This window comes from Anolis sagrei, chromosome X, assembly GCF_037176765.1.
Source record: "Anolis sagrei isolate rAnoSag1 chromosome X, rAnoSag1.mat, whole genome shotgun sequence".
Taxonomy (NCBI): domain Eukaryota; kingdom Metazoa; phylum Chordata; class Lepidosauria; order Squamata; family Dactyloidae; genus Anolis; species Anolis sagrei.
The window spans coordinates 108681751-108697501 of record NC_090034.1 but is presented as its reverse complement, the minus strand read 5'-3'; the positions used below and the strand labels follow the sequence as shown (position 1 = coordinate 108697501).

The window sequence follows — 15751 nt, the reverse complement described above, 5'->3', positions numbered from 1 at the left end:
TCTGCACACGTGTGGCTTACACCTCCCCACACCCATAAAGGAGGCCCCTGGGACAGAGTGGGGGTGGGGTGGGGGTATTTATTTCTCGTGTCAGGGCAGCCAGTCAATTATATTACTTTTCTAACAGAACAAAGCAAACAAACAGAGAAAATACAAAACTTGTGAGTTTGGTAGTTGCCGAAATGTCCTTTGACCAGTATCTGGCCCCTTGGAGTGCCTCTGGTGTTGCCGCAAGAAGGTCCTCCATGGTGCATCATGTGGCAGGGCTCAGGTTGCATTGCAGCAGGTGGTCAGTGGTTTGCTCTTCTCCACACTCGCATGTTGTGGATTCCACTTTGTGAAAATACAAAATGTGTGAGTTTGTTAGTTGATGAAATGTCCTTTGACCAATATCTGGCCACTTGGAGTGCCTCTGGTGTTGCCGCAAGAAGGTCCTCCATTGTGCATCATGTGGCAGGGCTCAGGTTGCATTGCAGCAGGTGGTCAGTGGTTTGCTCTTCTCCACACTCGCATGTTGTGGATTCCACTTTGTGAAAATACAAAATGTGTGAGTTTGTTAGTTGATGAAATGTCCTTTGACCAGTATCTGGCCACTTGGAGTGCCTCTGGTGTTGTGGCAAGGAGGTCCTCCATTGTGTATGGTTGCATTGCAGCAGGTGGTCAGTGGTTTGCTCTTCTCCGCACTCGCATGTCGAGGATTCCACTTTGTGGCCCCATTTCTTGAGGTTGGCTCTGCATCTTGTGGTGCCAGAGCGCAGTCTGTTCAGCGCCTTCCAAGTCTGTGTGCCCAGGTGGGAGTCTCTCATTTGGTATCAGCCATTGGTTGAGGTTCTGGGTTTGAGCCTGCCACTTTTGGACTCTCGCTTGCTGGGGTGTTCCAGCGAGTGTCTCTGTAGATCTTAGAAAACTATGTCTGGATTTAAGTCGTTGACGTGCTGGCTGATACCCAAACAGGGGATGAGCTGGAGATGTCTCTGCCTTGGTCCTTTCACTATTGGCTGCTGCTTCCCGGCGGATGTCAGGTGGCACAATACCGGCTAAATGGTGTAATTTCTCCAGTGGTGTAGGGAGAAATTTTGCACAATTGAGACTCGTGCGCCAACTGCGACCGTACCTCGTAAAGGCTGATCTGGCTGGGGTGGTCCATGCCTTGGTCACCTCTAGATTGGACTACTGTAATGTGCTCTACGTGGGGCTGCCCTTGAAAACGGCTCGCAAATTCCAATTGGTCCAATTCCAATTGGTTTGAGCCTGCCACGTTTGGACTCTCGCTTGCTGAGGTGTTCCAGCAAGTGTCTCTGTAGATCTTAGAAAACTATTTCTAGATTTAAGTCGTTGACGTGCTGGCTGATACCCAAACAGGGGATGAGCTGGAGATGTCTCTGCCTTGGTACTTTCACTATTGGCTTCCCGGCAGATGTCAGGTGGTGCGATACCGGCTAGACAGTGTAATTTCTCCAGTGGTGTAGGGCGCAGACACGCCGTGATAATGCGGCATGTCTCATTAAGAGCGACATCCACTGTTTTAGCGTGGTGAGATGTGTTCCACACTGGGCATGCATACTCAGCAGTAGAGTAGCATAGCACAAGGGGACAGATGTCTTCACTGTATCTGGTTGTGATCCCCAGGTTGTGCCAGTCAGCTTTCGTATGATATTGTTTCTAGCACCCACTTTTTGCTTGATGTTCAGGCAGTGCTTCTTGTAGGTCAGAGCACGGTCCAAAGTGACTCCCAGGTATTTGGGTGTGTTGCAATGCTCCAGTGGGATTCCTTCCCAGGTAATAATCCTCAAAGCTCAGGATGTTTGTCTGTTCTTAAGGTGAAAAGCACATGTCTGTGTTTTAGATGGATTAGGGATCAGCTGGTTTTCCCTGTAATAGGCAGTAAGGGCACCCAGAGCTTCGGAGAGCTTCTGTTCAACCATCTCAAAGCTCCCTGCTTGAGTGGTGATGGCACGATCATCAGCATAGATATTTGGGTGTGTTGCAATGTTCCCATGGGATTCCTTCCCAGGTGATCTTCAGAGCTTGGGATGCTTCTCTGTTCTTGAGTGGGGGGGGGGCATGCCACCCATTCAGCCCTTGGCAAGCAAAGGGCCATGGACTCCATCCCTCAAAGTTCTCCCGGAGAGCCTCGTGCCGCGTTGCTATTTTGCGGAAGGCTTTTGTGCCTACGCCTCTGAGGAGCGAAATGCCAGCGGGTCCCTGGAGGGTCAAGCAGAAGAAAGGCCCGTTGTGGGCAGTGCAGGAGGAGGGCAGAGCGCAGCAATGGGGGAAATGCCAGGCATCTTGACCCCTTCCTCCCTTCCTCCCTCCCTCTCTCCCTCGGACGCTTTGTCTGCCTTCTGGGCTCTGGAGGGGAGCGCCATGCGGCCATCGCACCCAAAGCCCCCTTCGTCCTCCCTGGACGTCCTGTCCTGTCCTGTCCTGTCCTGGAAAATGGATGCTGGGCCAGCTGCCAGTGTCCCCCCCCCAACTTGAAAGCCAAACCCAGGGGCTACTTGGGGGGCCTTGGGCCGGCCCACTCCTCCCCTGACCCTTTCCCTGCTGGCCTCCTAGAATCATAGAATCCTAGAGTTGGAAGAGACCTCCTGGGCTATCATCCAGTCCAACCCCCTTCTGCCAAGAAGCAGGAATATTGCATTCAAATCACCCCTGACAGGTGGCCATTCAGCCTCTGTTTAAAAGCCTCCAAAGAAGGAGCCTCCACCACACTCCCTCCGGGGCAGAGAGTTCCACTGCTGAACGGCTCTCACAGTCATAGAATCCTAGAATCCTAGAGTTGGAAGAGACCTCCTGGGCTATCATCCAGCCCAACCCCATTCTGCCAAGAAGCAGGAAAGTTGCATGCAAATCACCCCTGGCAGATGGCCATCCAGCCTCTGCTTAAAAGCTTCCAAAGAAGGAGCCTCCACCACACTCCGGGGCAGAGAGTTCCACTGCTGAATGGCTCTCACAGTCAGGAAGTTCTTCCTCATGTTCAGGTGGAATCTCCTCTCTTGCAGTTTGAAGCCATTGTTCCATTGCGTCCTAGTCTCCAGGGAAGCAGACAAGAAGTTTGCTCCCTCCTCCTCCCTGTGGCTTCCTCTCACATATTTATACATAGCTCTCATCATGTCTCCTCTCAGCCTTCTCTTCCTCAGGCTAAAAATGCCCCAGCCAGGCCCCCTCCTCTCTTGGGTCCCTGGTGCCCCTCTCTGTGCGTGTCCCCACTGCTGCTCAGAAGGGAGGCTTTCCCAGCAGCCCTGGGAAGGGGGCCCTGGAAGCAGAAGGAGCGTCCCCCCTTCTGCTTGCACAGATTTCCTCAGGAGAAGCGCCCCCTCGGTCCAAACCAAGGGTCCTTTGCATGGCAGATACATGGGCCCGGTGGCTCCGTTGCCTCTCTTTGCAAATGTCTCCTCCCCATGCCCATCCCTCTCGACCTCGTCTTCTCTACCCCGGGACCTCCTTTCCAGGCTAGGGCTTGCAATCCTTCCGACAGAGATAGATGGGCCCAAAGGTTGGAGGGGGTGCCTTCCCCCCTATCCCCTTTGGAGGCCAGGAGCCCCCCAAGCACCTTATCAAGGCACCCTATTCCTTTTCTGTCTGAGCTATTCTTTTGTTCAGTGCTCTGCAAGGGGCTGATTTTCCACTGGAGCCACTCTGCTTTCCTGCCATGGGATGTATTTTGGGGAGGGGGAGGTGGCTGCCCTTCCTGGAGAAGAAAGGTGCCTTTCCCAAGGCTGCAAGGAGCGGGCAGGGTCACTGGCGGCTGCGCTTGATGGAGGCCTGCCAGCAACCGTGTTCAGGCAGTCGGGTACCCCTGTCTGTCCTGCCCCCCCTCCTCCCACTCAGCCACGCAGGACACCTGAGGGGCGCTTACATTACTGGGGAGCTCTCTTTGGAGAAGTGCCCCGCCATTGCCTCTTTTGCCCAGGACAAAATTCCTTCCAGTGGAAATCCACCCCTCCCAAGGCAACACAGCCTGGATTGCAAATAGCCCTGGAAGAGGAGGAGGAGGAGGTGGTCCAGGTTTATGGTGCGCAGGTTGGGAAGCGTGAAGCTGGGTTTAGGATGGCTCTGGGGCGCAGAAGTCCTGTCCCTCGAAGCGCTGGCCCCACCTGAGAGGGGAGGGCGAGGTTGGCCGACCTGGCACTGCACGACCTGTATCCTGGAAAGAAAGGGTCAATTTTGCTTGAATGGGCCTCCCCCCCCCCCCCCCCCCCCCCCAGGCTGACAGAGCCGTGGGGCAGTGGACCTCGGGGACTGGCAGAAGGGCTCATGTGCTGGGCAGACTGAGCAGCAGGGTTTCCCAGTCTGTGCTTTTGGCTTTTCTACCCCCCCCCCCTTTCATCATGCTGGCCTGGATCCATGACCCACCCGAGGGATTGCTGTGATTCCGTGACCCCTCCGCCTCCCCACTCCTATCCTCCTGGTGACCTTTCTACCATCCTGCTTCTTTCCTCCTGGTGATCCCTCCACCACCTCACCCCATTCCTTTCCTCCCGGTGACCTCACTGCCCCACTCCTTTCCTTCTGGTGACCTCTCTGCCACCCCGCTCCTTTCCTCCTGGTGACCCCTCCACCGCCCCGCTCCTTTCCTCCTGGTGACCCCTCCTGTGCCCCACTCCTTTCCTCCCGATGACCCCTCCGCCGCCCCGCTCCTTTCCTCCTAGTGATCCCCTCCCCTGCCCCCACTCCTTTCCTCCTGGTGACCCCTCCCCTGCCCCACTCCTTTTCTCCCGGTGACCCCTCCGCCTCCCCACTCCTATCCTCCTGGTGACCTTTCTACCATCCTGCTTCTTTCCTCCTGGTGATCCCTCCACCACCTCACCCCATTCTTTTCCTCCCAGTGACCTCACTGCCCCACTCCTTTCCTTCTGGTGACCTCTCTGCCACCCCACTCCTTTCCTCCGATGACCCCTCCGCCGCCCCGCTCCTTTCCTCCTAGTGATCCCTCCCCTGCCCCACTCCTTTCCTCCTGGTGACCCCTCCCCTGCCCCACTCCTTTCCTCCCGGTGACCCCTCCGCCGCCCTGCTACTTTCCTCCCGGTGACCCCTCCGCCGCCCCGCTCTTTTCTTCCGGTGACCTCTCCGCCACCCCGCTCCTTTCCTCCCGGTGACCCCTCCGCCGCCCCACTCTTTTCCTCCTGGTGACCCCTCCACCGCCCCGCTCCTTTCCTTCTGGGGACCTCTCCGTTGCCCCGCTCCTTTCCTCCTGGTGACTTCTCCGCCGCCCCGCTCCTTTCCTCCTGGTAACTCCTCTGCTGCCCTGCTGCTTTCCTCCTGGTGACCCCTCCACTGTTCCACCTCTCTCCAGCCAGAGCCCAGGAGGTCCAAGCGGAGAATGTGACGGTGGCAGAGGGCGGCCAGGCCGAGATCAACTGCAGGCTCCACCAGTACGACGGCTCCATCGTGGTGATCCAGAATCCCTCCCGGCAGACACTCTTCTTCAACGGCAGCGGGGTAAGCAAGCAGGCAGGCGAGGAGGCCCTTGGGAAAAGCCCGAGTGGTCATCCTACTGCCCACCTGGACCCGAGAGCTCAATTCCCTGCTGAGCTGTGAGTCCCCCTGGAAGGGAGTGACTCCTCTCTCAGCCTGGCCTGAATTGCCGGGCTCTTCTGAGGATGAAGTAACGCCAGCCATCCTCCTCCTCCTCACAACATGTAGGGCTGACTCAGTTCCCTCTTGAACCTGCAAACAGCCCACTGGTTGACCCAATACCCCCTGAGGAGTCCAACTGGGAAAGGCCTCCCCCCATGACCCCCGTGGCTCTCCCTCCTGTGACTCAGTGGGGGGGGGGCTTCCTTCCTTCCATCCATGTGTTTCCTCGCAGCCCTGAAGGATGAGCGCTTCCAGCTGGTGGAGTTCACCCAGAGCCAGGTGCGGATCGTGCTCTCCAACGCCCGGCTGGAGGACGAGGGGGGCTACTTCTGCCAGCTCTACACAGAGGACACCCACCACCAGATTGCAATCCTCACAGTGCTGGGTGGGTGCCCACTCCCCCCTCCCCCAGAAACACGCAGCACTCATGCACCTGCTTGGGATGGGGAGGCCAAGTGCCGGATCCTGGCACTGGAGCTGCATTGGCTGTGTGTTTGTGGTTGAAGGTCTGGCAGGGTCTCCCCATGACCCCTTCCTTCTCTCTCCCCCCCCCCCACAGTGCCCCCTGAGAACCCCCTGGTGGAGGTGAAGGAGCAGGCAGTGGAAGGCGGGGAGGTGGAGCTCACCTGCACCGTCCCCCGGTCGCGGCCGGCCGCCACCCTGCGCTGGTTCCGGGAACGGAGAGAGCTGAAAGGTACCTCTGGGCTTTGGGGTAGGGTGGGGGGCAGCTGGGGGGCAGTGGGTCTTCCCACAGGAGTTGCCCTGGGATCACCATTTGGCCTCACCTGCCACGTCAGTACGTCCTTGGAGGCGGGTGGGGATGGGGGGTCTCATGGTTCCCCCCACTGTGCACTCCCCCCCCCCCCAGGGATGAGCAGCCGGCAGGAGAGCGGGAAGGTCTTCAGCGTCACCAACGTGGTGCGCTTCCGGGTGGAGCGCAAGGACCACAGCAGCATCGTGACTTGCGAGGCTACCCACCCGGCCCTCCGCGGGCAGCGGAAGCAGACCCAGTACGTGCTGGACGTCCACTGTAAGTGACCAGGGTGGCTAAAGGGAAGGGGCGGGGGGGGGGTTGTCTCCCACAGCTTCCCTTATGTACCTGAACCTCACCGATAGTTACAGGCAGGAAAGGGGAGCCGGCATACGTTGTGCCGTGGCTTCATTGGGCCCCTGCCCTGCCTGCCCGTCTTTCGCAGACTCGCCCACGGCACGGATCCACCCTCCGCCCGGCGTGATGCGGGAAGGGGACACCCTCATCCTGACATGCGCCGTCAACGGCAACCCACTGTGAGTTCCTGGGGAGGGGAGAGGGTGTGTGGGGGGGGAGGGGCCGGAAGGAGATGTGGAAGAGGCAGCACCTGACACCCCCCTCATCACCACCCCCCCCCCAGCCCCACAGACATCAAGTGGAGCCGGGCGAACGACTCCCTTCCGGAGCGGGCACTAGTCGAGGGCGAAATCCTGACCATCCCCAGCCTCAGCCTGCTGGACAACGGGACCTACTCCTGCCAGGTGTCAAATAAGCACGGCCGCTCCTCCGACCAGTATGTCCTGGTGGTCTACGGTAAGCGCTGTTCCCAGGGTGGAGGCTGGCAGGGGGTTCCTTTGGGGCCCCTGTGTGCTTGGGCCTCCCATGGACTCTTGTGGGTGGTGGTGGTGTGGGGAGTGGTCCTGTTCCTGCAGCACCGGCCAGACGAGGAGGCTGGCTAGGGGCTCATATGGGGCTCCTGTGTGCTTGGACCTCTCATGGACTCTTGGGGGTGGTGGTGGTGGGGGTGGTCATGTTCCTGCAACACCAGCCAGACGAGGAGGCTGGTTGGGGGCTCGTATGGGGTCCCTGTGTGCTTGGGCCACCCATGGACTCTTGGGGGAGTGGTGGTGGGGGGAGTGGTCCTGTTCCTGCAGCAATGGCTGGCTAGTGGCTTGTATGGGGCTCCTGTGTGCTTGGGCCACCCATGGATGCTTGGGGGTGGTGGTGGTGGGGGGAGTGGTCCTGTTCCTGCAGCACCGGCCAGACGAGGAGGCTGGCTGGGGGCTTGTATGGGGCTCCTGTGTGCTTGGGCCTCCCATGGACTCTTGGGGGTGGTGGTGATATCGAGCTGCTTTTAGGAGGATCTCCCCAGCCGAGGAGATCCTGAGGACCGCACCAAAGAGAGTCCTTGAACCTTGGTGAGGCCAGCGAAGCCAATTTCAGCAGCAAAAATATTTAAAATAATAAATCCTCACCAAAGCAGAAGAAGCTGGGACCGAGGTGTCTTTATTAGCGATTCAGCTGAGATCGGATGCATTGTAGGAATAGTTCCACTACAAGCATAGCAATACAGAATTTTACTGGCATTTTTATAGAGAAAATACAGGTTTGAAAGTTTCAAAACTCCCTCCCTCTTTGGCTCCTTAGCAAATCAGGGAGAGGGAGGCAGGACGGAAGAGGACGGGCATTGTTTTGTCCAGCAAAGGTTGATTTCATTAAGATAGGTTTTCCTGACCTTGATGGGTTTTGGTGAAGGAAAACAAACAGGATCGGGGCAGGGGACCTCGGGGGGATCAACCCTGCCCTTTGTGATTCAATCAAAGTGTCCAGATAAACTTCCTTGCCTGCCAGACAAAGCAAACAAGAGGAATGTATTGTAGGAAAAATGGGTTTATATATCTGTGGAATGGCTGGGGTGGGGCAAGGAGCTCTTCCCTGCTGCAGTTAGGTGTGAATGTTTAGCTGATGACCTTCATTAGCATTTGAAGGCCTGCTTGAGCCTGGGAAAATCTGTTGCTGGGAGGTGTTAATCTGTGCCTGGTTTTTTCCTCTCTGTTGTTTAGCTGTTATAATTTTTAGAGTTTTTTAATACTGGTAGCCAGATTTTGTTCATTTTCATGGTCTCTTCCTTTCTGTTGAAATTGTCCACATGCTTGTGGACTTCAATGGCTTCTCTGTGTAGCCTGACATGGTGGTTGTGAGAGTGGTCCAGCACTTCTGTGTTCTCAAATAAAATGCTGTGTCCAGGCTGGTTCCTCAGGTGCTCTGCTATGGCTGATTTCTCTGGTTGGAGTAGTCTGCAGTGCCTTTCATGTTCCTTTATGCGTGTCTGGGCGCTGCGTTTGGTGGTCCCTATGTAGACTTGTCCACAGCTGCATGGTATACGGTAGACTCCTGCAGAGGTGAGAGGACCTCTGCAGGAGTCTACCGTATACCATTGAAATCCACAAGCATGTGGACAATTTCAACAGAAAGGAAGAGACCATGAAAATGAACAAAATCTGGCTACCAGTATTTAAAAAACTCTAAAATTACAACAGCAAAACAGCAGAGAGGAAACAACCAGGCACAGATTAACACCTCCCAGCAAGAGATTTTCCCAGGCTCAGGCAAGCCTTCAAATGCTAATGAAGGTGATCAGCTGAAACATTCACACCTAGCTCCAGCAGGGAAGAGCTCCTTGCCCCACCCCAGCCATTCCACAGATACATAAACCCATTGTCCTAATTCCAACAGACCTCACTACCTCTGGGGATGCTTGCCATAGATGCAGGCAAAACGTCAGGAGAAATGCCTCTAGAACATGGCTCTGTAGCCCGAAAAAACCCACAAGAACCTACAAACAAGAGGAAGTTTCAGCTTGCTATTGTCCATGCAGAGGTGAAATAATCAAATAAGAAAGGGAGGTGGTGGTTCTCCCTCAAGCATTTCAACAGTCCTGGGTCACATTTTCTAGGGCAAAAGGGAAAAGCAATATTTCATAGCAAGATACATACATTCAAATCATCAGCATTTCATGAAGAAGCCTGAAGTCCAATGTTTTAAAAGGTCTTTGAGGAAAGTTCATGAGGGAGATAGTAGGGAGATAGTATGTACTGAAGTCCAAGACATGCAGGCAGAGAGTCCATGGTCATTGGGAAGGCTGGCAGATGAAACCCCAGCTGTGCTGCAACTGATTCACACTTTTGGAAACTACAACTCTCACAAAGGGCAGAAGTCCCAAGATCCAGCCATTTCCCAAAAGCCTCGTGGGGTACTTGTTGTTGTCGGTGCCTTGGCAATGTGACCATGACTTGACCCTTGTTGTGTAGTATGGTGCCCTTGCCCTTTGCAGAACTATAAGTCACTATTATTTATTTATTTATTTATTTATTTGCTGCATTTGTTGACCGCCGTTCTCAGCCCTAGGGCGACTCACGGCGGTGTACAACATATAAAAGACAATTTACAATAAAGCAATAACGAAAAATCAACATATCACTAATACACAATAATATAATTACACTAAAATAATCCGCTCCGTCTTATCGTAAAATCATAACCAATCTCGTAATCCATATTCCGTTCCAGTTGTCATTACCAGTCAATGTAGCACTCAGTTAAATGCCTTCTCAAATAGCCAGTCTTTAGGCTCTTACGGAAAGACATAAGGGAGGGCGCCTGTCTGATGTCAACAGGGAGGGTGTTCCACAGCCGGGGGGCCACCACCGAGAAGGCCCTCTATCCCTTATTTTTTAGGGGGGGGGGGTTGCTCGACATCAGTGGTGGTAGTGGGAGTGGCCCTGTTCCTGCAGCAACGGCCAGCTCCAAACTCTCTTTTTCTCCCCCCCCCCCCCCGCAAATGCAGACCCCGGGGCCATTGTAGGCGGCGCAGACGTCGGTGCCCTACGCCATTGTGGGTGGCATCCTGGCCTTGCTGGTCTTCCTGGTCATCTGCGTCCTGATCGTCATGGTCTGGTGCTCCATCCGGCAGAAAGGTCAGTTGCAGCGCTGTGGGGCCAGAGTGGGGTGTGTGGGTGCGCCCCTCTCTCTTCCTGCACCTCAGCATTTCCTCCTCTCTCCCCTCTCCTGTTCGGGACTTTGCAGGCTCCTACCTGACGCACGAGGCCAGCGGACTGGACGAACACGGCGAGGCTCGGGAGGCCTTCCTCAACGGAGGCGATGGGCACAAGCGCAAGGAGGAGTTCTTCATCTGAGCCGCGGGGGTGGGGTGGGAGTGGGGGGCTGCAGTGGAATGTCAGGGGGGGGGGTCGCAGGAGAGGAGCCACGGGAGGGAGGGGAGGGGACGGGAGGGGGAGGGCCAAAAAAAAAAAAGGACTGAAAAGCAGCAGCAGCAGCAGCCACTCGGAGGTGTGTCCTGGGGGAGGGGGGGTCGCAGGACTTTGGGCTTTTTTTTGAAAGGGAGGACTGGAGCCCCACCCCCAGCTGAGAGGCCCCGCCCCTGCCCCCCCTCCCCACCTTTGGAGGGGGTGGGGTAGAGGCAGGGCTATGGGGGGGGGGCAGATTGCGTAGGGGGGTTTGTGGGAGCCATTGTGCCCCCCCCATGCTAGCACTGAGTCTCCAAGTTGTGGTGGGGGTGGGGGTTTTACCCCATTTGCTGGTGGGCCAGGTCTTCAGAGGCTAAGTCCGGTCCCCTCCCCAGTGAGCTGTGAGTGCGAGTATGAGTGTGCCTGCTGGGGGGCCTTAAGGGGCAGGCCAGAGCCTTGTTTTGATTTGTTTTCCTTCAAAGCCATGATAGTTGGGGGGGCGGGGAGGGGGCGGGGGTGGGGTGTCTGTTTGTCTCTGTCCTGTCGTCCTTTCCTTTGCGTGGGGCCCTCCCCCTCTTCTTGGGGGGGAGGGGCAGCGGGGCCACTGGACCCTCCTTGGCGCCCTCCCCCTCCCCATGAACCCTTGACCCCCGGAGCCCCCCCCTTGTGCCGGCCAGTGCCCGCCTTTGCCCTTTCGCCCGGGAAAAGAAGAGGATCGGCACCGCTCGGTGGTTCTGTGTCCGTCTCTGGCGCTCGCAGTTTTTCTTTTGTATCGTCTTTGTCTCGGAAAGGGGAGATTTACAAAAAAAGAAAAGAAAAAAAGAATGGAGAAATATAATAATTAATATATAACCGGGGGTGGGGAAGAGCGGGGGCTCCTTCCTCCGCGGCCCAAGACTGTTTCCCCCCCCCCCTCGCCCAGAAGTTAATATATATGTAAATATCTATGTCTGCCTTTAACCACCTTGATACTTCAATAAATCCCCCGATTAATTCTTTTAACACCAGTCGTTGCGGGGTCCTTGCTCCTGCGGAGTGTGTGTGTGTGTGTGAGCATGTGGGGGGGGGGCTGCAGAAGGGGGGGCACTCTCTCTGTCCTCTGCCCCCAGGCCTTCTTGGGGGGGGGCTGGTGCTCTTCCTGAGGTCACCAGGAGCAAAGGGGCGTGGTGGCGGAGGGGTCACCTGGCCTTCTTGGAGGGGGGGGGTCTTGTGCTCTTCTTGGGGTCACCAGGAAGAAAGGGGCGTGGCGGCGGAGGGGTCACCTGGCCTTCTTGGAGGGGAGGTTCTTGTGCTCTTCCTGGGGTCACCAGGAGGAAAGGGGTGTGACGGCAGAGGTGTCATCAGGCCTTGGGGGGGGGGGGGGGCTTGTTGCTCTTCCTTGGGGACCTCGGTGGGGGGGGGGGTCACCAGGAGGAAAGGGGCGTGGCAGTGGAGGTGTCATCAGGGCCTTCTCTGGGTTGCTTGTGCTCTTCCTCAGGCACCTCGGTGGGGGGGGGGGGTCACCCGGAGGAAAGGGGCACGGTGGCAGAAGGGTCACTAGGAGGAAAGGGGTGCGGCGGGGAGGGGAGGGGTCATCAGGCCTTCTGGGGGGGGGGGTTGTGCTCTTCCTGGGGTCACCAGGAGGAAAGGGGCATGGAGGCGGAGGGGTCATCAGGCCTTCTTGGAGGGGGGGGGCTCCATCCATTCCATTCAATTCCTCTCTTGCTGCCTCCGCTGGGCCTCCTCCTCTTCTTCTGCCCCCTCCCTCATCTGTCATTCTGCACAAAACTCTCTTCTCCTGAAAAGCATCTCAACTGGGAGCCACCAGAAGAAAATATTTTAAGTTAATGGCAGTTGTCAGGCTCGGAGCGGGGATTTAGTGCTTGCCGGTCAGCATAAATCCTGGTTTCACGGCCTCTTTCCTGTTCTTCCTGCTGCTGATGGACCCATCCTTGGTTCTGCTGGGCCAAGAGTGCAAGGACAGACCCCTGGCATTTGCCCACAATGCCCCCTGGTTCTCCTCAGGCCTTGCTGTGGCTACCCGAGGGAGATAGACTGGCCCTTCCCTCAGGCATGCACCCTTTGAGCCCTCTCCTCAGTGTCATGTGTGCCTGGGGGGCGGGTTCAGGTATGGCAAATGTGAGTGACCTGGCATGGCAATCGTGGCAGCTTCAGGGACTTGGGAGGAGGCTATAGGGCCGGCCGGCCAGCCCCCACCCATTTTCAAGCTGCGCCAAACCATAATAGAATCCTAAAATCCTAGAGTTGGAATTGATCTCATTGGCTATCATCCAGTCCAACCCCATTCTGCAAAGAAGCAGGAATATTGCATTCAAATCTCCCCTGACAGATGGCCATCCAGCCTATGTTTAAAAGCTTCCAAAGAAGGAGCCTCCACCACACTTCGGGGCAGAGAGTTCCACTGCTGAACGGCTCTCACAGTCAGGAAGTTCTTCCTCATGTTCAGATGGAATCTCCTTTCTTGTAGTTTGAAGCCATTGTTCCATTGCGTCCTAGTCTCCAGGGAAGCAGAAAGGAAGCTTGCACCCTCGTCCTCCCTGTGGCTTCCTCTCACATATACTAATATAGATGGGTTCCTGAATGAAATGCATACAACAAAAATACCACTTGTATAACATAAACAATTATATAATTCAACAACAGTATATAAACATGCTGCACTGTTAACCTCACAACGACAACAAACAATATGGTGCAAATTTTTAGTACAGTCTGTATCTGTATCCCCTGAGGAGAATTTGATATTTTGAGTCAGTGGTGTCTACATCAAAGAAACGAAATGTGGATATAAGAGTTTCAAAATACTTACAAATGTGTTGTAACTTATGGTATTTAATGGATATGTTCAACAAACATTGATGCAATAACAAGTGTGAAGACTTTACCTAATTTCTTAATGTGTAAATACTTGATTATAAAGTATTTCTACAATATAATTATTTTCAACATAGTAATTCTCAAACTCTTATATCCACATTTCCGTTTCTTTGATGTAGACACCACTGACTCAAAAATATCTGTATCCCATGAGGAGAATTTGTTCAAGTGTATAACTTTGTATGTACTTAAGTGTGTTGTAACTTATGATATTTAATGATACAGATGTTCTATGTGTATGCTACTGGAGTAAAACATTGATTGTACATTAATTTCAGTCTACCAGTGGAAGGCCTGAGGTAGGCCGAAACGGTCGTGGACGGCTGATCCACAAGCTACTTATAAGAAGATACGACTGTACTAAAAATTTGCACCATATTGTTTGTTGTCGCTGTGAGGTTAACAGTGCAGCATGTTTATATACTGTTGTTGAATTATATCATTGTTTATGTTATGCAAGTGGTATTTTTGTTGTATGCTTCCTCTCACATACCTATACATGGCTATCATGTCTCCTCTCAGCCTTCTCTTCTTCAGGCTAAACATGCCCAGCTCCTTAAGCCGCTCCTCATAGGGCTTGTTCTCCAGACCCTGGATCATTTGAGTCGCCCTCTTCCTCTGGACACATTCCAGCTTGTCAATATCTCCCTTCAATTGTGGTGTCCAGAATTGGACACAATATTCCAAGTGTGGTCTAACCAAGGCGGAATAGAGCATGGGGAGCAAGACTTCCCTAGATCTAGACACTAGGCTCCTCTTGATGCAGGCCAAAATAATATTGGGTTGTTGTAGGTTTTTTCGGGCTATATGGCCATGGTCTAGAGGCATTCTCTCCTGATGTTTCGCCTGCATCTATGGCAAGCATCCTCAGAGGCAGTGAGGTCTGTTGGAACGAGGAAAAAGGGTTTAGATATCTGTGGAATGCCCAGGGTGGCTGCCAGTATTTAAAAACTGTAAAATTACAACAGCACAACAACAGAGAGGAAACAAACAAGGACATGTATACATGGCTATCATGTGATTAGCTTTCAACAAAAATTTGCTCTAGGCACTGTCAGGCCATTATATGCTAATCAAGGTGGTCAGTTGAAACATTCCCACCTAGCTCCAGCAGACAAGAGTTCTTTGTCCCACCCCGGTCATTCCACAGATATCTAAACCCATATTCCTACTTCAACAGACCTCACTACCTCTGAGGATGCTTGCCATAGATGCAGGCGAAACGTCAGGAGAGAATGCCTCTAGAACATGGCCATATAGCCCGAAAAAACCTACAACAACCCAGCGATTCCGGCCATGAAAGCCTTCGACAATACAAAATAGTATTATTATGAAAACGCATGGCCATTTGGCGGCCTGCCTTGGAACCATCTGAGGAGGGGTGCCTTCACCTTCATCCAGCCTCCTCTGCCCCCCTCCCCTGCCCAGTGCCCCACTTAGAAGGAAGCAGGCGGGAGGGATTTCCAGCAGAAGGAAGAACAGGAAGAGCTTCCTCCTCCTCCTCTTCTTCCCTCTGAAGGACTTCTGCTTCTCCAGCAGCAGCAGATCTCTATCAGAGAGGGAGGGGGGAGGGAGGGAGGAGTGTTGTGGTGGCCCCCCTCCTCAAAATGAGCAATCCCCTCCACCGCCTCCCTCCTCGCCACCCCGCATCGTCCTGCCCTACTTTGCAGCCCGGATCTGTCTGGATGCCAAGTTTGCCACTTCAGCAGCAGGAACCCCGCGCTGCTTCTCTTGCAGCATCGTCGGATGCCAAAGCACAAACATCGCGGAAGCGGCTCACGAAGATACGTGACGCCTCGCATTCACTCGGGTTCCTCATAAGAGCAAAGGGGGGGGGGCAAAGTGCCTTCCAAGGGGGGTCTCCCAAGGGTGCAATGAGGGGAGCCAAGGCATCAGGGAGGGGAGGGTGCGGCCTGACACGCATATAAAGGCGGTGAAGTCTGGGTTTAAGTCGGGACATGGTACTGAAACAACCTTGGTCGCCTTGGTAGATGATCTACGCCGGGAACTGGACAAGGGGAGTGTGTCCCTGTTAGTTCTGCTGGACCTCTCAGCGGCCTTCGATACCGTTGACCACAGTATCCTTCTGGGACACCTCAGGGAGATGGGACTTGTTCTGCAGTGGCTCCAGTCCTTCCTGGAGGGTCGGTCCCAAAAGGTATTTGCTAGGGGACACTTCCTGACTGTGAGAGCTGTTCAGCAGTGGAACTCTCTGCCCCGGAGTGTGGTGGAGGCTCCTTCTTTGGAAGCTTTGTAAACAGAGGCCGGATGGCCATCTGTCAGGGGTGATTTG

At 54.7% G+C, this 15751-nt stretch overlaps 1 protein-coding gene across 1 annotated transcript; it reads left to right on the top strand.

The window, feature by feature from the left end:
* The first annotated feature begins 5792 nt into the window (after positions 1-5792).
* LOC132783382 (cell adhesion molecule 4) lies at positions 5793-10564 on the top strand. The gene is given in 8 exon segments (XM_067473550.1): positions 5793-5968; positions 6143-6277; positions 6452-6613; positions 6780-6870; positions 6975-7147; positions 10182-10198; positions 10200-10311; positions 10421-10564. Coding segments are annotated over 8 exon segments (969 nt in total). The 5' UTR covers positions 5793-5799; the 3' UTR covers positions 10531-10564.
* Positions 10565-15751: the final 5187 nt, after the last annotated feature.